Source organism: Typopeltis vanoorti, chromosome 20, assembly GCF_054136105.1.
Source record: "Typopeltis vanoorti isolate ZY-2024b chromosome 20, IOZ_Tvanoo_1.0, whole genome shotgun sequence".
NCBI lineage: Eukaryota > Metazoa > Arthropoda > Arachnida > Uropygi > Thelyphonidae > Typopeltis > Typopeltis vanoorti.
This window is the reverse complement of record NC_143568.1, coordinates 9,100,642-9,125,974: the sequence shown is the minus strand read 5'-3', so window position 1 is coordinate 9,125,974 and position 25,333 is coordinate 9,100,642. Positions and strand designations below refer to the sequence as shown.

The 25,333-nt window shown below is 34.7% G+C and overlaps 1 protein-coding gene across 1 annotated transcript in view; it reads right to left on the bottom strand.

Moving 5' to 3' along the window:
- Positions 1-25,333, bottom strand: part of LOC150095219 (ATPase family AAA domain-containing protein 2-like) — a 538,448-nt gene that overhangs the window by 279,414 nt on the left and 233,701 nt on the right. Inside the window, exon 12 of the mRNA XM_090410622.1 lies at positions 23,624-23,836. Coding sequence (XP_090266748.1) covers positions 23,624-23,836 — 213 coding nt within the window. The remainder of the gene's footprint in view (positions 1-23,623; positions 23,837-25,333) is intronic.

Genomic DNA, 25,333 nt, shown 5'->3' with positions numbered 1-25,333 from the left:
TTACAATTATAAAGTTCAGGTATTTTGAATTTACTGGATAGTGGAATACACATACAAATTATGAGTTGCTTTTGATATTTTCTTCCGCCACCTTTTCAGCATGAAATAATTTCAGAATAGGTGTAATGGTAGCTAGTGTTAAACTGTGAATGAAACTATGTTGTGTATTTTGTTTTTTATTATTCACATTTAACATTGCTTATTTTAAGAATTATTATTTAAGTATTTATTCTGAACTTAATAAACTATTAATTTGTTAAACAATAATATGCGTACAATTTATTATAACTTATATATATTGTAACGTGAATATTATTATAGTTATCTGTATACGAAATGAAAGAGTTGATTAAGTTGCTCTAATATTCTATTTATTGTGTTTTTATTAACTGGTATAGCCTTATGTAACATTAACGAAAATGTTTACGTTTATTTGTTGTCATGGAAACGCATGAAATAAACGACGCGAGTGGAACAGAGCGTGAGCTGGAGAAGGAATAAATAAAAAAAAAAAGGTGACAAGAAGGGAGTTGAGACGGAAATTTTGAAGTGAGAGGAAGCAAGAGTATAAACTATAGAAGTAGAAGTAAATGAAAGGTTCTTAAGGGCAGAAGTTAAAAAGGATAATATTTATAAGTGAGCAAAGACGAAGTGAATCTTATAGTTAGCTGAAGGTGAAGTCAGCAGTAATAATAAAAGGAAATTAATGCCGTAATCGGATAATATAAAATGCTGGACGTTCAGTGAAGAATTCTGAATAAACCCAGTTGGTCTAGAATTGCGACTTATTTCTAATTTGCCCTAAGGAGAACTGCACAGTGTTTAATTGGTTAATGAGTGGTAACAAGGATAATTAAAGCACCCTGCAGTTGATGTCTAGAGTTCTGAAGCGCAATTAATAGTGTTTTAATTATAACTGTGGATAAGTCTTATAGATATGTTCTTAAGTGAAATAACTGTATTTTAAAAGTATACTCACAACGTAATTGATGTACTAGGAACTATTTCTGGTAAGGACTATCATATTGAATTATTTATGCATGAAGAATTGAGTGTTAATTACGCTACGTTTAACCTAACTTTAACTGTGGAAATTCTTCGAAATTGAGAATTGAAGATAAGAATTGCTTAAGAGATATTTACAGCTATTAGTGCCTGTGATACTTTTGAGCTTCTAGCATGGCTGAGAAATGTGTGGAAATTGATTAGATAGGAAGTTCTATTATATTTATTTGAGTGTAGGAACTTTGTGACTCAGAAGCTGAGAAAGTGTATGTGAAGGTTTGGAAGATTGAACTAATGTGATTGACTTGACCTAATGTTTAACTTGATTCTATTGTTTAAAATTAGAAGTAGAATTTGTGTATGTGTTATATAGCTTATATTAAATGTTTCATTTTGTTAACCTAACTATTGTGTTTGCCTGAATTCCTTTTTATTGCACCGTTCACAAAAATTCGAATCTTGCGGGAATCCCAGGTAGAAAACAAATACTTCGGCCAGAATGAATGAGGAGACTGCTAACTAACTTTGAATTGATCCTGCTATTTTATATAGACTTATCTAAGGATAGAGTGGCGCAGTATAATAGAAATTTCTCTACCCTTGGATTGGTGATCAATTTGCAATTAGTTGTGTTTTATTTTATGAAAGTGACTTATAACAAGATGGCGGATTCGAACATGAAGAAAACACGTCACGACACTAGCTCCATGTCTTCATCCTAATATGATAGATTTTTTTGTTTTTATCTAATAGCTATACTAGTTACCAGAAAAATATAAATGTAGACAATGCAGTCACTACAAAATCAAATAATCTGATTTTGTAGTGACTATATGGCTCTATGGGGCCTCATAGAGCCATATAGTCATATAGTATATACTTAGTCACACTCTATTAGAATCATAATTAGACAACATAACAGTTAAGTGAATCTCTTATAATGTATGTTGCAAATAAAAGTCCCATGAGGTAATCTTTTTCTAAAAGAATATTCTGAGGTTATTATTTCATTAGGCAGTTCATTGTAACTACTTGTTGCCTTAGAACCACTGATGATTATTATGCATATTGCCAGGTATTCAAAAGATTTATGAAAAATTTCTTTCTTTGTTTTAGGAACTACCTGCAAGTTGTAGCCACAGCATAAACCATAGACTTCATTGTATATACCGAAAAATTCTTACATATAATATACAATTATAAAGACAGAGTTTCTGTAAAGAATGGCAAACAGGTCACTGGTTGAATATGGGAAGAAATCAGTAAAGACTACAGTTCTAATTATTCAATTTTGTATTTGTATCAAAGGAAGCAGTTTGTTGTAGTAATCATCACACCAACAAGTGACACCCTATTTCAGTAAAGAATTGACCCAAGAAAATATAAACATCTTACCATTTTATAGCTCTCAGGGGACCCTGTAACCCCTAGAGAGCGCGTCCCCTGGGTGGCAGATACGGGCATGTACACACCCACCCACCATGTGTGTGTGTACATGCCCGTATGTGTGTGTATATATACATGGTGTTCGGGATAAATTTGACAGTTTCGTAAGGAAAAAGAAAATCTTCTTTGTATCTATTAAATTTAATGAATTGACAAAAAAACATTACAGGCAGAGTTAATTACAATACTATCAACAAGATTTACTCAAAATAACCACCATTAGCATCGATCACAGCTTCAATTCTGCTTCGGAACCTCGAACAAGCTGATGCTACAGTCTCCCTGGGAAGGGCCGCAAAAACTGTTTTAATTTTATCCATTAACTGGGCTTTTGTATTACTGGAAGTGCGATTGGTGTCTTTTTCAACTGCGCCCCATACAAAATAATCCATGGGGTTAAGGTCTGGGGAGTTTGGAGGCCAAACATTTGGACTGGTGAAGTCGTAGAAATTTTCAGACAACCATTTTTGACTTTTCCCAGAGGTGTGGCAAGGGGCCGAATCCTGCTGCCATACATACGGCCTACCATTGGCTACCCTTGTTATCCAGGGCTTGACTACAGTTAGCAACTCCACGAACAAAGCCCGAATTCCAATGCCAGGGTTCTTCAACACCTGTTCCTGCAGATTTGCGAGGAATTCTGCTGTACGAATGCAATCAGATCGTCTGCTAGGGATCTTTCTTCTTGCTACATCCTCGTAGTCACCATTGCAAGTCTCTAGTTCATGCCTGATTGTTTTTACTGTATTCAGGGAGCATTGGGCAGCAGTCGTAATATCCTTATTTTGATGGCGGGCACGAATCATCATGATACAAGTTATTCTCTTCCATGATTCAGGTGGGTTCCAGCTATCCATCCTTTCTGACATCTTGTATATGAATGAAGAAGGGTCCAAACTTTTAAATGAAGAGAAGTGTGTGTTAATACATGTAACTTACGGAAAAATATAATTAATTATAAATATGTCAAATTTATCCCGAACACCCTATATATATATATATATATATATATATATATGGTGGGGTGGTCCGAATATACTGAATAAGGACTCGTGGACCAACAGGGCCATAAGGGGCAATCATCTTGATTGTAAGGGAAGCGGCACTCCCATGGACCCCTAGCTGGATCTATCCTCTCCTTCTTCTACTTTGAGGAAGATCCACTTACTTTAATCTTTCCTATAAGGCCTTATCAGCCAACTCTTCTTACTTTATGACCCTTATGCTATTAGAGTACTCGAGGGCCATGGGGTCATTTCATTTCTGGCCTTACAACTATGCCCTCTCCATAAACCTTACTATATTTCTTCTATAATCTACTCTTTCCCCTTCAACATACTCTATTCCTCCTATGGGTTTAAATTCGGAAGAAAGCTAGTTCAGAAGCCTTAAGGTAGCAGCCTTACCACTGAACTATTCCATCGTCAGGCTAGTCCCCTGACATGGAGAACATAATCCTACTTGTAAGCTGACAGAAAAAGATAATCGGATTGAATCTACGGGAAATGACCTTGGAATGGAAAAGGGAAAACGAAAATGGAAACGACAAAATATAATACACATAGCAAACTGTAATGTAAGAGGAATAGCATATAAAGAAATAGAATTAGACCAGTTACTAAATGAAAGAAATTTTAAAATAGCAGTAATCACTGAAGCAAAAAAGAAATTAAAAGGAACTATGAAAACTGAAAATTTTAATGTGATATACAGTGGAGTCGACAGAGACCAAAGAGCACAAGCAGAAGTCATGATTTGGATTCATAACTCCCTTTCAAAACAGTTAAAACATTATAAATTATGGAATGAAAGAATAATAGAAGCTAGAATAAAAATAGATAGAGGCTATTTAACAATAATTGGTTTATATGCCCCAGAAGAAGGAAGAGAACAGGATAATATTGATTTTTATAATCAGCTACAAAACATATATAATAAAATAAATAAAAATGACTACATAATTTTAGCAGGAGACTTAAATGCAAGAATTGGAAACACGAAAATTAATAATACATGGAGAACACACTCTAAACAGAAATGGTAAAAAACTGATTGACTTTGTAGTTTATAATAACCTAAAAATAATGAATTCCTTCTATAAACATAAAGACATACATAAATATACTTAGGCAGCAAGAGGATGGAAATCAATATTAGATTACTTCATATTAAATGAAAAGACATCAAAATTTTCACTAGATGTTAGAGTTCACAGAGGACATGAAATAAGCAGTGACCACTTCCTTGTTAAAATAAAATTAAGATTACCACCTAAATGGCTACAAGTAACAAGAACAGAAAGAAAAATTGAAACACTTGTTTAATTGAATGACACAAATGTCATCATCATCATCATCATCAAATTCCTGCCATTTACCCTCAAGGGGTGTACAGGATATGACAGTACTACATGAAAAAATTACATCATTACTAACTTCCTATCTACAATTTTCCTCCAAATCAGTCTGTTACTTGTCAAGACTCCAACATTATCAGATCTTATATTTCTATCGTCTAAGCCACTTTGTACCATATCAATCCACCTATATCTTGGTCTTCCTCTGGGTCGTTTTCCTGCCAAATTGGCAGAAAACACTTGTTTTGCTAATCTTTCCTCTCCCATTCTATTTAAGTGACCATACCATCTGAGATTAGCTCTGCTAACGCATTCCTGGATGCTGACAATGTCAAGTTCTTTCCTAATATCCTCATTTTTAATATGATATTGCCATTGATGCCATCTGTTCACGCCTCTAATCTTTCTCAGGACTCTCATATCTGCGGTCTCTAGTCTTTGGTCAAGTGTTTTACTTCTGACCCAGCTCTCAGATCCATAAGTTAAAATTGGTTTGAAAACTGTCTTGTATACAGCTAATTTAGTGTTCCGACTAATTTCTTTCTTATTCCATATGAATTTATTCAATTGACTTCCCACCATACCAGCTTTGTTGATTCTGTTGTCTATTTCTATATTTAGTTTACCATCTTCAGTAAAAATTGTGCCTAAGTAGCTAAAATGTTTTACTTGTTCCACAGGTTCTCCATTCACAACACAGTTGACATTTTCAATGATTCGGCCTATTTTCATTGTCTTTGTCTTTTTATTGCTGACCTTCATACCATATCTATTACAACAGCTATTCAATTTAGTCAGAGAATCTTGCAGACTTGTAGCAGATTTATTTAGAAGTATAACATCATCCGCATAAAGCAAAGAGCTGACATTAACATCTCCAATTTTGATATCAGGTTTAATACCACATTCCTTCATAATGTGGTCCATATAGATAATGAATAACAGAGGGGATAATGTACATCCTTGTCTCACACCGGATTTAACATTAAACCATCTTCCTGTACTTCCTTCAATTCTAACTGCTGACTCACAACTCAAATAAATACTAAGTATTGCTTGATATAATGCCCCATTGACACCATATAACTGCAACATATTGAATAGCTTCTCTCTTGGCACCTTGTCATATGCCTTTTCCAAATCGACAAAACTTAAATACAGATCTTTGTTATATTCCCATGCTTTCTCAACTATTTGTCGTAAAGTGAAGATCTGATCCTGACAGCCTCTATTTGGCCTGAATCCAGCTTGTTCTTCACCAAGCTTTTCTTCCACAATTCTTCTCAACCGTTTCTCAAGTATACTTGCATAGATCTTGCCAGGAACACTCAGTAGGGAAATACCTCTGTAATTCTCACATTCAGTTTTATTTCCCTTTTTATATATGGGTACTATGAGAGCTCTACTCCAATCATCGGGAATTCGTCCCTCCGTCCAGGCTTTCTGAACTATGCAGTGCAGCCACTGTAAGACTCTTATACCACCATACTTCAGCATTTCTGGTCGAATATCATCTACTCCTGCTGCCTTTCCACATTTCAAGCCTTTGATGGCTTTTTCTACTTCAAGTATGGATATGTATTCCTGACTGCATGCCTGGTCAGTGTTTTTTATCACGGTGCTGTCATCACTGCTTGTTTCATTTAGCAGTTTTTCAAAGTAATTACTCCATACTTCAAGGATATCTTTTTCTCCTGTTTTCATTTCACCTTTATCATCTCTAATTCCTTTTACAGCACTCTTTCCTCCATTCCTAAGCTTCTTCAACAACCTCCAGAATATTTTGCCACCTTCTTGATATTTATTTTCTATATTCTTGCCAAAGTCCTCCCATGACTTTTGTTTAGCTAGTTTTACACACTGTTTAGCTTTCTTACATTTGTCTCTGTATTCTGTAAGAGTAAAAGCGGACTTATTTGCCAGGAACGTTTGATATGCTTTCTTCTTTTCCTTCACTGCCTCTTTAACTTCCTGTGTCCACCAGGGAGTTCTGATTTTTTTATCCTTGCACACAACCTCACCACATGCCTCTCTGGCAGAATCAATCAATGTTTCCTTCAGAGTTTGCCACTGAATCTCCAAGGTTTGATTCCTGTTCTCAAACTCTTTCATTTTCTTTTCAATAATATTCCTGTATTTTAGTCTACAGTTCACATCTGAGAGCTGCTCAACTTTTATTCGCTTTAAAACTTTCTTACATGTTATTCTTTTCAATATGAAATTCAATTTTATCCTGCTCAAGACTAAATAGTGATCACTTCCAATTTCAAATCCTCTGTACACTCTGGTGTCCTACACCAGGGAGAAAACATCACTATCGACAATAACATAGTCAATGAGACTTTTCTTATTCCTAGCCTCTTCTCTCCATGTGAATTTGTGCACATTTTTATGTTGGAACATGGTGTTAGTAATAACCAGCCCATGTCCTGAGCAGAAATCCAACAGATATTTGCCATTATTATTAGCTTTGCTCTTTTCTCCAAATTTTCCCAAAATATTTTTGTATGTCTCACAATCATTTCCTACTCTACTATTTAGATCCCCAACAAGGACCAACTTTTCCTTTTTCATTGTGTCAGTTGCTTTTTCTAAAGCCTCAAAAAATTCCTCCACTTCTACCTTAGTAGAACCTTCTGTGGGACCATAGGCACAAATAAGTCTCATTGTCCAGTTCCCCATTCTCATATTTGCCCACATTACTCTACTTGAGACTGACTGCCATTCAAGAATGGCAGTCAGTCTCAAAAGAATGACACAAATGTACAATGGCTATATGAACAAAGAATTAACCAATATCTAGAAAAAATAAAACAAAACAAAGAAATAGAAATAGAATGGCTTAATATAAAAACGATACTAAATGCAGCAGCAAATGAAAGCTTAGGAAAGACCAAAAAATTCAATAAAAGAAAAAAACTGAAGATCTGGGATGATACAATCAAAGAAATAATCAAAAAGAAAAATGAAGCCTATCACAAATGGTTAAGCAGTAAAAGATTAGAAGGTGAAATAGAATATAAAAGAGCCATAGCTAAAAGAGAAGTCACAAAAAGACAGAGAATCATGGAATAAATTTGTTTCTAATTTAGAACATGATTTATATAAAATAAGACCCAATGTATATAAAATTTTGAAACACCTAAATGCAGATACCAAAGAAAACATAAAATTAAACACTGAATTAAAATTAGAAGAATTTCTAAATTACTACACAGAACTGTGGACAGACAAATATTTTAAAAAAGACAACTGGCAAACAATTAATGAAAATGAAAAGGAAATTTGAGTCTCGGGTCTGGGTTAGTCCCGAGCGGGTGGAAAGAGGGGAAAATAGTTCCACTGCATAAAGGTGGTTCCAAGACTGCTGTTGTAAATTACCGACCGATTAGCATATCAGGAATCATTGTCAAGGTCTTAGAGAAATTAGTCAAGAAAAGAATACAGGATTGGATAGATGAAAATGGGATATTGTATGGGGACAACATGGTTTTGTGAAGGGTAGATCATGCCTCAGTAACTTGCTCATGTTTTATAACACAGTGACGGCTGAACTGGATAGGGGTAATGGGTTTACAGTGATACTACTGGACCTTGCCAAGGCCTTTGATAGGATACCACATGGAACCCTAATCAGTAAACTGGAGCAGATGGATATAGATATAGGGTTGGTGAGATGGATAGGAGGGTAGTTGAAGGAGAGATATCAAAGAGTGGTTTATTCAGGAGTGGAGTCTAAAAGACGTCTTGTGACTACTGGAGTGCCACAGGGCTCTGTTCTTGGACCACTGCTTTTCAATTTGTTCATCAATGATATTGGAAAGGATCTGAGAGGAAGTGTTCACTTGTTTGCTGATGATGCAAAGTTGGGTAGAGCAACTGTGAGTGCACAGGATGTCAAAATTTTACAGGATGATTTGGATAGTTTGGAGGACTGGGCTAGGAAAAATGGATGTCAATTTAATGTGGCAAAGTGTAAGGTTATGCACTTTGGGGTGAAAAGAATAGCAGCAGTATATCGCATTGGTGGAACCATACTCCAGGAGATTGATGAGGCCAGGGATTTGGGAGTGTTGGTGGATAGGGAGTTGAAGTTTAGGGGGCACATTGCAAAAGTAACTAAAACAGCTCACCAAATCACTTGGCTTCTGAAAAATACTTTAACATGCAGAGACGAACAAGTTGTTGTTCCTCTGTATCGAGCCTTGATAAGACCCCATCTGGACTTCTGTGGCCAGTTATGGGCACCAGGGTTTCTTCGTGATGGGGAGGAAGTGGAGAGGGTCCAGAGACGAGTGACCAAGATGATAGCAGGTCTGTGGAATGAACCTTATGAGAATAGGTTGAAGATTTGTGGGTTGCAGAAATTGGACGATAGGCGAAGGAGGGGTGATATGATTGAGACATTCAAATTACTGAAAGGGTTTTTATAAGATTGATCCAGAAGATATTTTTGAAAATATGACTGGTGGTGGGAGGACTAGGGGCATGCATGGAAGCTGGGCAAGGGTGTTAGAGCTAGGTTCTTTACTTGGAGAGTGGTAAATGAGTGGAATAAGCTTCCAGAGTCTGTTGTGGGTGCTACGACCGTGAGTGAGTTCAAGGCAAGGTATGATAGATACTGTGTGAATGTTGAATAGTTGTTCTTGACATGATGTTAGGGCCTCCCTCGATGAGTCTGTCGACTCCTTGGAGTTTCCTGGAACAATAATAATAATAATAACTGAAGAAGAATTAGAAATCAGCCTGAAAGAAACAAGAAACGGAAAATCACCTATAGAAGATAAGCTAGGTTCAGAACTATATAAATACGCAGGAACAAGATTCAAAAAAAGACTCTTATTATTTTTAAATAAAATTTACTCAACTGGTATCCCCCCAATAGAATGGAAAAAAGCAATTGTGATTCCTATCTTTAAGAAAGGTAATAGAGATGACCCTAAAAACTATAGAGGTATCAGTATACTAAATTCCTGTTACAAAATATATAGCAGAATCTTAAATAACAAACTAATGAAATATTCTGAAAACTTTATTCTAGAGGTACAGAATGGATTTAGAAAAGGACGATCATGTATAAACCCAGCCTTTTGCCTAAAATTAATAGTAGAGAAAAGAAGAGAATATAATTTGGAAACACATATTGCATTTATTGACTTTGAAAAATCATTTGACAAAGTTAAAAGAAACATATTATTTAACATACTAAAAGAAAGACAAATACCAAATAATATCCTAAAAGCTATCACAAATATATATGAAAATAATCAAATACAAATAAGATTAAATCACGAGCTATCATATACAAGAGAGATAAACCAAGGGGTCCGACAGGGATGTCCCCTCTCAGCAACTCTTTTTAATATCTACTTAAATGAAATAATAATAAAATGGAGTAAAAATTTACACCAAGGAATTAAACTTTCACCTACAGTTAACTTAAACACTCTCCTCTTTGCAGACAACCAAATAATAATTACAAATTCTGAAGATAACTTACAGAAAGCTATTTTAAATCTAAATGAGATAACCAAAGATTATGGTATGATAATATCAACAGAAAAATCAAAAACTATGGCCTTTAAAGGACAAGATTCAGCAAGAACTAAAATAGTAATAGATAACAAGATCTTAGAACAGGTGAATTCATTTAACTACCTAGGATGTATGATTACATATGAAAATGAAAAAGATGTAAACGTAAAAATTGCAAAATATTTAAAAATAACAGGTGTAATTAACTCTATATTTAAACCAAACCTAGTTCAAAAACAAACCAGGCTAAAAGTATACAATACATTAGCCCTACCGGTCTTAATGTATGGAAGCGAATTCTGGACAATAAAACAAAAAGACAAACAAAGATTAACAACAGCAGAAATGAAGTTTAAGAGAAAAACTGCAAAGTATACCCTATTTGATCACAAAAGAAACAAAGATATTATGAAAGAATTAAACCAGGAACCAGTAATAGAAAAAATTTAAAAATATAAACATAAATGGATGGAACAAGTTCAAAGAATGAAAACAGAAAGATTACCAAAACAAGCCTTAAAGTATAAGCCATTAGGAAAAAGAAAACCAGGACGTCCTCTTAAATGATTCAACGATGACTTCTAAGGCCGGAACAGGCCATGCTAGGCCTAAATTCTTGATACGTATGATGATGATGATGACGACCATTTTATAGTCATATTATGTTCAGGCTTATCTGTTAACATGGAGTATATATATTTAGTTTTAATAATATTAAGTTTAAAGCCATTATTGCTAAACCACTTATTTAATTTCCACATATCATGGTTGATCCAATTTTCTAAATCCTCAAGGATCATTTTAGCGTATATTAATATGCTATCATCAGCAAATGATATCATTTTGCCAAAAAAGTTTGTACTGACACATATCATTAACAACACATTAAAATGTGAAGGTCCTAGCAACAAACTTTGAGGGACTCTATATTTTATTATTTTTGATGTGCTGTTGAAGGTACCATAGCTGTTTGTGGTTATAATAACAGAATTTGAACCAATCATTTATAACACCTCTAATGCTGTATCAAGACAATTTCAGAAGAAGCAAGTATAATACACACAGCTGAGTGCTTTAGACATAAAAAGAAAAACGACTGCTGAATACATTCCTATTTTTATCTCCCTATAAACTGTTTTAGGGAACTCCAATAGTGCTTTTTTTCACAATGAATCCACATCAAAATCCATACTGATTACGTGCATAAAAGGATATCAAATTTAGGTAGTTATTTTAACTATTTTTATTAGGATTTCAATAACCTTAGAGACTGCAGATAACATTGTTATTTGTCCGTAATTTGTGATTTAATTTCTGTTACTTGAAGCAACCTTTAAGTTCTATAAATTTCCCACATTCAAAAGATTCATTAATAATATATGCAAAAAACTTTAATAAAGAACTTTTTATGTTTAATTATGGTAATTAATGTGAAGTCACTGGCCTCTATATACAAAGTAGCCTAATAAAGTAGATATTTTCATGCACAAACTTTGTTTGATTACATTTGGATAAAGGATTAAACAAGTATATAATTTTTTGGCATCTTTAATTTAACATTTAGGTGTTTAAATTTGTGAAGTAACGTTAGATACAGATCTTCCTCTGGGCATTTCTCCTGACTTCTTGGCATGAAACACCTGTCTAGCTATTCCTCTTCCATTCTGTTCAAGTGACCACACCACCTGAGATTAGATCAGCTGATACATTCTTGACAGTGTCAAGTTCCTATACAATAATCTTCATTTTCCAAAACATAAATGTTTTGGCTAATTTTGCTCTTATTTCATATAAAGTTATTCATCTGGCTCCGCACCCTACTTTTTATTATTACTGATTGGGAGTCAGGGACTCTTCGATGGAGGCCACATACTACACGCACCAGCCATTATACTTATTCTTGAATTCATTCACAGTGCCAGCACTCACAACATCCACTGGCAATCCATTCCAATCATGCACCTATGAGAGAAAATCTAGCCTTCACCCTCTCTTAGAGGCATTCATTCTCAGCTTTTAAGGATGCCCTCTTGTTGTTTCCCCACCCTCCATAAATTGAAAAATTCGATCAACTGAAATCCTGTATGACCATTTCAGAAGTTTGTAAGTCTCAGTCATATCATCCCTCCTTCTCCAGTTTGCTAGTGTCTGCAGTCTACAAATTCTCAATCTATCTTCATAATCAGTATTCCACAATCCTGATATCATTTTCCACACAGTCCTTCGCACTCTCTCTCCCCAATATATCAGAATCATAATGGAAACAAGAACTGCGTACAATAGTTCAAGTAAGTTCTTATCAAGGCCTTGTAAAGAGGCAAAATGACATCCTTATCTTTATATGTGAATGTTTGTATCGGCATTGCAATTATCTTTTGAGTTGTATTTGTAATCTTTGCTACATGGCTCCTGAACTTCAACTTCCTATCTACTAACACTTCAAGATCCCTAGCCTTATCAGTTTCTTCTAGCATAAATCCACCAATATATGACATTGGATATCTAATCACACTGAAGTGAATGACTTTACATTTACTAACAATGAAATGACATCCATTTTCCCATGCCCACAATTCCAGCTTATTCAAATCATTCTGCAAGTATGCATATCAGCAGCATTCCTGATTACCCTACTTATCTTTGCATCATCAGCAAATAGCTGTATGTCACTTGTCAAATCCTTACCAATATCGTTAATGTACAGATTGAATAACAGTGGACCAAGCACTGATCATTATGGTACACCACTAGTTACCTTAAATCTTGCAGACTCACATCCACTATATATATACCACCTTTGATATCTCTCAGTCAGTCATCGTTTTATGCATGCTAATATTCTATAATACAAACCCATATTCTCCAATTTATGCAGGTCTACCATGCTGTATTCTGCAAAAAGCCTTTGCAAAATCCAAAAGTATCATGGTGTATCCATTCCCCTTGTCTAGTTCAATGGTAACATTGTTATAGAATGTGAGCAAGTTGTTAAAACATGACCTTCCCTTAGCAAACCCATGTTGCTCATTGCATGTAGAGATTCACTATCATCCCATTTCTGAATGGGAGCCCTAACCAATTTTCCAAGATCTTCACCACCACCACTCCTGAGATACTAATTGGTCGACAGTTGGATATATCAGTCTTTGCACCACCCTTATGCAATGGAATTACCATAAATTCTTTTCATGCCTGCAGAATCATCCCTGTTCTGAGACTCATATTAAACAACCTGGTCAAAGGTTCAGCCAGTTCAGCTGAACACTCTTTTAGCACACATGCTGATATTCCATCAGTCCCTAATGCTGAATTCTTATTCAGTTTGTGCAACAACTCTAATACCACATCCTTATACACCTGAGTTTCTTGATCCAGTGAAAAGGTAGAAGTGAGCTCAATATCATGTACATCAGGTTGATAGCTTTTAACAAAATGGGCACTCATTAGTTGAACAACCTATTCTGCATCTGTAACCTTCAAGACTTCTGCTTTTAGAAGAGCTATTCTTTCATATTCATTCTTTCTTTTACTTGCAGCATATCGACAGAATTCCTGTGGATTGTCTTCAGCATGCAGAGCTAGTTTCTTTTCATACTCAGACTTTGCTTTCCGTACAACAGTTGTGACTATTCTACCTTGCTGGTTATAATTTTCATAATGAACATCATTCTTTTTTTACGAATCTCTTGCTTAATAAGATTACACATCCATTTGATTCCTAGCCTATTTATTCTTTGAACTCTTGGGATATATTTTGATATCGCATCATTTAAGTATTGTTTAAATGCTTCTCATGCACTGTCGATATTCTTCCCATCCAGCAACTAATCCCATTCCACTGAACTCAGTATACTCCTCAGTTGGTCATAATTTCCAATTTGTAATTCACCATGTAACCTTTTTCTGAATGGATCATTTATAAATTTAGTCACTTATCAAGTGAGTACTGCATGATCACTGTCACAAACTGGAGACAGAATAGTTACGTCTTTAAATGAAATGCCCTATGACACTATAATCAAATCTAATACTCTTTGTCCTCGAGTAAAATGCCCTATGAAACTATAATCAAATCTAATACTCTTTGTCCTCGAGTTCCTTCTATCACATGCTGCTTGAGTAAGTTGTCCCTCAACAGCTCAATAAATGCATTTTCATTCTTCTCATGAAATTCTACTGCTACCCAATCAATATTTGGATAATTAAAGTCTCATATTATACAAAATACGAGGCTAATCCTTGAATGGCAGTCATTCTCAAGTAAAGTGATGTGGGCAACTATGAGAATGGGGAACTGGACAATGAGACTTATTTGTGCCTAATGTCCCACAGAAGGTTCTACTAAGGTAGAAGTGGAGGAATTTTTTGAGGCTTTAGAAAAAGCAACTGACACAATGAAAGAGGAAAAGTTGGTCCTTGTTGAGGATCTAAATAGCAGAATAGAAATTGATTGTCAGACATACAAAAAGGCTTGGGGAAAATTTTGAGAAAAAGCAAAGCTAATAATAATGGCATATACCTCTTGGATTTCTGCTCAGGACATGGACTGGTTATTACTAACACCATGTTCCAACATAAAAATGTGCACAAATTCACATGGAGAGAAGAGGCAAGGAATAAGAAAAGTCTCATTGACTATGTTATTGTTGATAGTGATGTTTTCTCCGTGATGCAGGACACCAGAGTGTACAGAGGATTTGAAATTGGAAGTGATCACTATTTAGTCTTGAGCAGGATAAAATTGAATTTCATATTGAAAAGAATGACATGTAAGAAAGTTTTAAAGCGAATAAAAGTTGAGCAGCTCTCAGATGTGAACAGTAAACTAAAGAACACAAAGATTTTTGAATAAAAAATGAAAGAGTTTGAGAACAGAAACCAAACCTTGGAGATTCAGTGGAAAGCCTTGAAGAAAGCCCTGATTGATTCAGCTAGAGAGGCATGTGGTGTAGTTGTCTGCAAGGATAGAAAAATTAGAACTCCATGGTGGACACAGGAAGTGAAGGAAAAGAAGAAAGCATATTAAAAGTTCCTGGCAAATAAGTCAGCTTGTGCTCTTAGAGAATACAGAGACAAATGCAAGAATGCTAAACACTGTGTAAAACTAGCTAAACAAAAGTCATGGGAGGACTTTGGCAAGAATATAGAAAATAAATATGAAGAAGGTGGCAAAATATTCTGGAGGTTGTTGAAGAAGCTTAGGAATGGAGGAAAGAATGCTGTAAAAGGAATTAGAGATGATGAAGGTGACATGAAAACGGAAGAAAAAGATATCCTTGAAGTATGGAGTAATTACTTTGAAAAACTGCTAAATGAAACAAGCAGTGATAACAGCACACTGGTAAAAAACACTGACCAGGCATGCAGTCAGGAATACATATCCATACTTGAAGTAGAAAAAGCCATCAAAGGCTTGAAATGTGGAAACGCAGCAGAAGTAGATGATATTCGACCAGAAATGCTGAAGTATGGTGGTATAAAAGTCTTACAGCGGCTGCACTGCATAGTTCAGAATGACTGGACAGAGGGAAAAATCCCCGATGATTGGAGTAGAGCACTCATAGTACCCATATATAAAAAGGGGAAATAAAACTGAATGTGAGAATTACAGAGGTATTTCCCTACTGAGTGTTCCTGGCAAGATCTACGCAAGTATACTTGAGAAACGATTGAGAAGAATTGTGGAAAAAAAGCTGGGTGAAGAACAAGCTGGATTCAGGCCAAATAGAGGCTGTCAGGATCAGATCTTCAATTTACGACAAATAGTTGAGAAAGCATGGGAATATAACAAATATCTGTATTTAAGTTTTGTCGATTTTGAAAAGGCATATGACAAGGTGCCAAGAGAGAAGCTATTCGATATGCTACAGTTATATGGTGTCAATGGGCATTATATAAAGCAATACTTAGTCTTTATTTGAGTTGTAAGATATAGGTGGATTGATACGGTACAAAGTGCCTTAGATGATAGAAATATAAGATCTGACAATGTTGGAGTCTTGACAAGTAACAGACTGATTTGGAGGAAAATTGTAGATAGGAAGTTAGTAATGATGTAATTTTTTTCATGTAGTACTATCACATCCTGTACACCCCTTGAGGTTACATGGCAGGAATTTGATGATGATGAAGTCTCCCATTATGCTTATTCTTTTTACGCTCATCTTGTCTATTTGGTGATGCATTTCTTCATCACTACCAATCCACCAGATCTGTAACAACACCCCACTATGTAATTCATCTTGTTAGATTTCACCTCACAGCAGATGGTTTCAAACTCACTGCCAGATGAAATACTGTTAGTAGTAATAGTACTGCAATCATAGGCCTCAACTCTAACTGATATCATTAGCAGCACTGCCCCCCCCTCCTCTCCTATTGATAGTACTACATGAAAAAAATTACATCATTACTAACTTCCTATCTACAATTTTCCTCCAAATCAGTCTGTTACTTGTCAAGGCTTCAACATTATCAGCTCTTATATTCCAAGGCACTTTATACCGTATCAATCCACCTATATCTTGGTCTTCCTCTGGGTCGTTTTGCTGCCAACCTAGCAGAGAAACTTGTTTTGCTAATCTTTCTTTGCCCATTCTGTTTAAGTGACCATACCACCTGAGATTAGCTCTGCTAACGCATTCCTGGATGCTGACAATGTCGAGTTCTTTCCTAATATCCTCATTTTTAATATGATATTGCCATTGATGCCATCTGTTCACGCCTCTAATCTTTCTCAGGACTCTCATATCTGCGGTCTCTAGTCTTTGGTCAAGTGTTTTACTTCTGACCCAGCTCTCAGATCCATAAGTTAAAACTGGTTTGAACACTGTCTTGTATACAGCTAATTTAGTGTTCCGACTAATTTCTCTCTTATTCCATGTGAATTTATTCAATTGACTTCCCACCATACCAGCTTTGCTGATTCTGTTGTCTATTTCTATATTTAATTTACCATCTTCAGTAAAAATCGTGCCTAAGTAGCTGAAATGTTTTACTTGTTCCACAGGTTCTCCATTCACAACACAGTTGACATTTTCAATGATTCTGCCTATTTTCATTATCTTTTTATTGCTGACCTTCATACCATATCTATTACAACAGGTATTCAATTTAGTCAGAGAATCTTGCAGACTTGTAGCGGATTTAACATCTAACATCTCCAATTTTGATATCATGTTTAATACCACTTTCCTTCATAATGTGATCCATATAGATAATGAATAACAGAAGGGATAATGTACATCCTTGTCTCACACCAGATTTAACATTAAACCATCTTCCTGTACTTCCTTCAATTCTAACTGCTGACTTACAACTCAAATAAAGACGAAGTATTGCTTGATATAATGCCCCATTGACACCATATAACTGTAGCGTATTGAATAGCTTCTCTCTTGGCACCTTGTCATATGCATTTTCAAAATCGACAAAACTTAAATACAGATCTTTGTTATATTCCCAGGCTTTCTCGACTATTTGTTGTAAAGTGAAGATCTGATCCTGACAGCCTCTATTTGGCCTGAATCCAGCTTGTTCTTCACCAAGCTTTTCTTCCACAATTCTTCTCAACCGTTTCTCAAGTATACTTGCATAGATCGTGCCAGGAACACTCAGTAGGGAAATACCTCTTTTAATTCTCACATTCAGTTTTATTTCCCTTTTTATATATGGGTACTATGAGAGCGCTACTCTAATTGTCATTCTCTAAGAGCACAAGCTGACTTATTTGTCAGGAACTTTTGATAGGCTTTCTTCTTTTCCTTCACTGCCTCTTTAACTTCCTGTGTCCACCATGGAGTTCTAATTTTTCTATCCTTGCAGACAACTTCACCACATGCCTCTCTAGCCGAATAAATCAGGGCTTTCTTCAAGGCTTCCCACTGAATCTCCAAGGTTTCATTTCTGTTCTCAAACTCTTTCATTTTTTCTTCAAAAATCTTTGTGTACTTTAGTCTACAGTTCACATCTGAGAGCTGCTCAACTTTTATTCGCTTTAAAACTTTCTTACATGTTATTCTTTTGAATGTGAAATTCAATTTTATCCTGCTCAAGACTAAATAGTGATCACTTCCAATTTCAAATCCTCTGTACACTCTGGTGTCCTGCACCAGGGATAAAACATCACTATCAACAATAACATAGTCAATGAGACTTTTCTTATTTCTTGCCTCTTCTCTCCATGTGAATTTGTGCACATTTTTTGTTGGAACATGGTGTTAGTAATAACCAGTCCATATCCTGAGCAGAAATCCAACAGTTATTTGCCATTATTAATAGCTTTGCTCTTTTCTCCATTTCCCAAAATATTTTTGTATGTCTCACAATCATTTCCTACTCTACTATTTAGATCCCCAACAACAACGAACTTTTCCTTTTTCATTGTGTCAGCTGCTTTTTCTTAAGCCTCAAAAAATTCCTCCACTTCTACCCTTCATAGGCACAAATAAGTCTTATTGTCCAATTCCCCATTCTAATATTTACCCACATGACTCTACTTAAGACTGCCTGCCATTCAAGAAGATTAGCCTTGTATTTTGTGTTGAATACTATGGCTACTCCTTCTTTTCCTTGATTGTCATTACCTGAATATAACATTTTGTATTTATTGCTCAAAAAGATCTCACCAGTTTTTGTCTTTTTTGTTTCAGTCACTCACCCCTATTATGTCGATCTGGTACTTATCTAATTCCTCAGCTAGCTCCATTTCTTTGCCATTCAAGCTTCTTATGTTGATAATAGCGATCTTTAACTCTGGTAATGTTGAGTATTGTCTAAGGCAATAAACTCTACCCCTTTGTTTCTGATACTCCAAGCATTTGCGTACAGACATAATAATCTACCTGCATGTTCTTTAGTATACTCTTGTCTGCAGTCTGCATGACACAGATGGACAACTTGCAGATTTGCAACTTGCACTTACCTGATTTCCATTACTTCCTGACTTGCCTGTTTCCCTGATTTGCTGTTTCTTATATTGCTGCTTAATTTTCTTTTTCTCCTTATGCTCATTTAAACACCTCTCGACTTTTTTAATTACTGCGTCATCTCTCTAATGATCTGCTTTAATTTTACTATTTTGGAGAGTAATTAATTTTTATTAACCTACTCCACATCTCCAATGACCTCGTTAGTAGGTCTAGCCTTCTTGTTCTCGCCTGTAATGCTCTTTTTAGCATTACTTTTCTTGTGTGTGTGTGTTTTGGCACCATTTTAAACTTATACTTATTGTTGATAATAAAAATATGTTGTAAAATATTAAATACACTAAAATCTACACTAACATACCATAAAACACTAATTTTCTAAGGAAAGAAACACAATAAAACAGGCAAAAATCACCAATTTTATACTAATTTCATTGACAAATCATAATGTATATGTATACTTTGGTTATTCCATCTTTGCTGTTGAGTGAATGGCTTGGTCTGTCATGGCCAAGTTAATTTGCCAAGTAACTTCGTTTATTCTATTGTCTATTTCCATATTTACTATGACACGTGCACTAAAATTTGTCCCTAAAAAACGAAAATATTTTACTTGTTCTCAGTGGCACACCCAGTGGGGGAGGCACACCCTTCAAATAAAAACGAGAAAAAAAAAAAAAAAGGGAAAAAAATGCTAGAAAATTTTCCAAAAATCTTTTCCTAATTAAAATTCATTTTTTTATTTATGTTATGTCATGTCTTCTATTTCTATACTACTTAGGAATTTGCGGTCACATTAGTTGATAATACTTTATAGCTCTCGGGAATCACGGCTGCTATGAACACAAGGCGAACAAAGTGGTTCTCAGGTGGACCGATCACTACTTTGTTTGCCCAAGCTCAAATTGTAGTATAAAAAATTTGAAAAACCGTTTGCAATAGCTCCACACAAAAATGCCATTAATGCAGTTTCAAAGTGTGACAAAATGATATATCCCAACATCTATAACTTATTAAAAATATTTGCAATGCTTCCGGTAACAACATGCATCAGTGAGAGGTCATTTACTACTAATGCCTTTTAAAGACCTAGTTAAGATCTACCATGACACAATCACGATTGAACGGACTGGCTTTGCTATATATATACACAGAGAGATTAATGTAACCACGACTGAAGTAATTCCAGAGCTTTGTAAAAACAAAAGATAACTGGATTTTATTCTTTAAATAAATTTTTATAATCACTTAATGAATTTTATTGAATTTGAATTAAAAATATTTTTATCCATTCAACTCAGCTCCCCCAAGATTAAATCCTGAGTGCACCACTGCTTGTTCTATAGGTTCTCTATTCAGAATGCAAGTCTGAAGTATTCCATTCCAATTTTCATAATTTTGACTTTTTTATTGGAGTAAAATAGAGTGCCCTCCCATGATGAGTCAGTGGACTCCTTAGAGGTGTCACATAATACTAATATTTTTCTTTTCAATACGATATTCATATTGATTTTCATGTCCAATTTGTTACAACTGGCATTACTGAGTTAAAGAATCCTGTGGACTTGCACTGCCTTAGGAAAACAACATGAACTCCATAAAGCAAAGAGCTAAGTTTGATATCTCCAATTGTGCATCCCTATCAAATTTATCAATTCTAACTGATGATTTGTAGCCTAAATTGCATGCTATGTATATCTCTGTACAATATTCCATTTTTGTCATACAACTACAAGCATTCTGAAGAGCTTCTCTTGGCACCTTGTTATATGTTTTTTCTAGATCTACAAAACCTAACTACAGATCCTTGTCATACTCCTCTGATTACTTGACTAAATATCTTAAAGTAAAAATATGATCCTGACATCTGCTATTTGGACTGAACCTAGCTTGTTCTCATACAGGTTTCTCTGCTACAATTTTTCTTAACATCTTCTTGTAACATGCATGTATTAATCTTCAATGATCTGGAATTCAACCCTCTGAATTATGAATAAAATTTAATAAACTCTAGAAAAATCTAGTGGATATTTCCCTGGAAATATAGCAATGTATTTGAATATTTCCAGGGAAATATCCACTAGATGGCTCTCCAAATTTCAGGTTTCTGATAGTCTTTTCTGCCTCAAGGACTGATATGTACACTTGCTTGCATCATTCTTCTTCAATAATTCCCACCGCAGTTCTATTACTACTTATCTCATTTAATAAGCTGGAGTAATTACTCCAAACATCCAGAATATTAAGGTTTTATATAACCTTGTGATCTCTGTTACAGTGTTCTTTTCTCCATTTCAAATCTTAAGTAGTCTGAAGAATATTTTGTTACCATCATGATATTTGTGGTCTATATTCTTACCAGTCTTCTCAAGACTTTTGTTTAAGACAGTCTTCATTTACCTAGAGTTTAGCTCTTTTTTCTCTGTACTCTTTCTTGGCATCTGCCAACTTACTTGGCTAGGAACTTTTGATACACTTTTTTTTTCTTTTTCCAGAGTTGATTGTTTAATTTCTTGTGTCTGCCATGGAGTTCTGATTTTTCTATCCTTGCAAAAAAACTTCATGACTTATCCTCCTAGCCAATGTTTTCTTCAGTGTTTGTTGCTGACACTTCAAGGCTAGATTCTTGTTTTCAAATGCTTCATTTTTTGTTGAATAATATTTGTATAAATGAGTCTACTATTCACCTCTAAAAAACTGTCTAATTTTTGAATATTTTTTTAAATATATTTTTAATATATTTAAATATGTTCTTGCGTATTTTGCATCACTGTGTCTAGTTGGAGAATTAAGAAGTAGAAAATGGTGAGATATGTGTGAAGTGGAGTAAAATAGAGTGACCTCCCATGATGAGTCAGTGGACTCCTTAGAGGTGTCATGTAATACTAATATTTTTCTTTTCAATATATTCATTTTTATCCTGCTTAAAACTTATCGCTTCCAATTTCAAATTCCCTGTATTCTTTTAAATCCTGTGAACATATCGGTGTCAGCAATAATATAGTCAATACGATTCTTTTCACATGAATTTGTGCATATCTTTATGTCGAAACATGGCATTAGTAATGATTAGTCCATGTCCTAAATAGAAATCTGCAGACATCTACCATTATTATTAGCTTTGCCCTTTTCTCCAAATTTTCTTCATGTTTAATGTTAAATGCTATTTCTACAGTTCCTTCCTTTCCCCTAATCACTATTGCCAGAATACAATGTCATATATGTATTACGTAGCAAGAATTCACCTGTTTTAGTCTTCCTTGTCTCAATTATACCAATTATGTCTATCTAGAAGTTCTTCAGTTTTTCTGCCAGTTCAACTTATTTTCCATTGATATTTCTTACAGACACATCTACTTGTGCCTATCTTCAGTTCTGACATGTTTTTCTTTTATAGCTGACCTTTTATTGATCACACCTTGGTGAACAATGAAAAACAATAGGGTCTATGTTTAACCAGGCAAATCACCATTACCAGCTAGCATGAAATTTCATGTTGTATTATCATGTTTGTTTCTGGTTTAAGCCAACAGAATACAATTTGGCCAGCTAAGTTCCAAATTGTCAGCCCATCCTTGTTTGTTCAGTGTACTGTGGATGTTTACTAACACAGCACACTACATGAAGTTGAGGAATGGATATTACATCAGAATTCCTAGTAGGTTCTACATGTTTCTTAAAAGCTATGTGGATATCTCCTGCCAGTTATATGGGTCTGATCCTGAAGCAACCCCTACAGCATATATTAAGGATATTAAATCAGCCTTTTGATAAGCTTTTGCACATAATAAAACAAACTAGTGATTAAAAAATAAGGGAATGTCTAATTCTATGTAGTCTAATCCATCAAAATATTCTCATCTATTGAAATCCTGGTCCATGCTGTACTAGTGCTCTATTTGTTTTCAATTTTCCATGGTGAGAATGCTTTAAAAATAATACAAAACTAAATAGTTTTATTTTATTTAATATGCAATTAAATAAGGAGATGGAAAAGAAAATAAATAAGAGGTTGACCCATAATAAAAAACAGTCTAGGTAACTGGGTAAGTGCATGAACAAAATCAGTAAGTGAAATCAGTAAAAATTATTTTAAAATGCAACCATAAGAAAAATTAATAAAAAATGAGTAATTAATTAGTAGGAATATGCTGATAACAAAAGGCAACATATTTAATGTAGTACAGCTGCATCTTTATCAACCATACCATCATTTTAGGTGCAGAAGTCTAAGGTTGGACTTTTATTGTGTTCAGGTGTAGACCATGCACATACAAGCAAAATAGCTCCCCATCCTCGTGTGTGTGTTAGAGAGAGAGAGAAAATTATAGTATTTAATGAAAGTAACACCTACCTGAATAGAATTTATATCAAGTTTTAATTTTTGACGAGACTTATAAATCTGTGGATAGTGTCTTCGTAAAGCTAACAAAGCAGCTTCTGTGCACATAGCTTTCAAATCAGCTCCACAATAACCTACACTTTTCATTGATAATTCTTTAATAAACTCATCACTCAGTGGTGGCTGCCATTCTTGAGTATGGATTTTAAGTACTCGACATCGTGCCTGAAAAAACAGAAGGGGGGGATGGAGAATAAAACAGAAGTAGTCAAGCAAAATGTGAGTAATTTTCAATACAATTTTATAAAAATTATAAACTTTTCTCTCAAGTAATCTAAGCTGAGCAGAAAATGAAATTTTCACATAATTTCACATAAGATAATTTCACACTGTTAATTGCAAATATAATGTGAAAATGCATATTATTCTCTTCATAACCCTAAATTCAAGAAAGTATGGAATATTATGTCTAGAACAAGCATGCCTATCCACTGTTTCTCATGTTGTCCTTTCTATATCAAAAAATTCAGAACAGAAAGTAGTTGTGAGACTAGAAAAGTCCTAGTGTCTGCAATTGTTTAGGGTTTGGCAACTACACATACATTATATTCCAGAATAGATGAATGGTGTGTTCTATATCGACACTTCATTTTCTGGATTTTATCCCACACAATTTTTACATTGTTTATATGATTTTGTTTATATGATTATGTAAATTGGATCTCAGTACGATTTTGACTCTGATGTCTTAACATATGATAGTTGTTCAGACGTCTGAATCAGCATTAAATTTTGTAAGATGGGAAAATATATTCCAGTCAGCATTGTCAATTTTCTAGGTGGGAGTCCATATAGGAACGCATAGTTCTTGTGAGGATATAGTGCAAAACAAAGGAAAATTATCACTTTGATAAATATCTACAACATCTCATACGAGCTGTGGAAGAATGGAAGGGAAGCAAACTAAGATCTATTGACGAATACAAGTGAGTAGCATATATTATGAGATTATCATAGTTGATTTAATTTAACTCAGAATCCAGTGGTAAATAAATGGACTATATCATAATAAGAAATTCTACTGACAGGCAAATGGCTAGGACTTCAAAAGCAGTAAGTTTTAGAGATACTTGTGCCATAAATCTGGAACCAAATAATACATGAACACAAGGATAAGGACAAATAAAGTATTAAACCTGAAAATTACAGGTCATCAGTGGTATAAGGCTAGTGGAGTACAGGATAGAAAGTGAACAATGGATTATTTAAAATAGTAAGAACTGCACAATGGTATAAATAAAACAACACAAGTGGTAATAGAAGCATTAGATCAAAAATAAAATAAAATAATGATGTATGATTTGAATTAAATCAAACGAATACACGAAATTGTGGTGAGACTGGTGGAGTAAACATGTTTCAGAAGATAGGATATTGTGGTCGGTATCAATTCCATGTTATGCTAGGCCAGATTTCTCATTAACAATGTAAAATTGGTGTTCTTGTAACCTTTTTCACCATAGAACGTTTAGTTTGTCTGATGTAAAAAAGTTGACATTCATAAGAAACTTAGCAGACACTAAAAAGAGAAAGAGGATAGCTTTTGTCTTTAGGGGGATGGGAACCAAGAGGAGATTATGTAAATTGGTCTAGCTATTCACTGATGAGACCTCAAAAAAGGTTGAAACCGGTCTGGGTAGTGACCTCTCCTCATAATGTAAA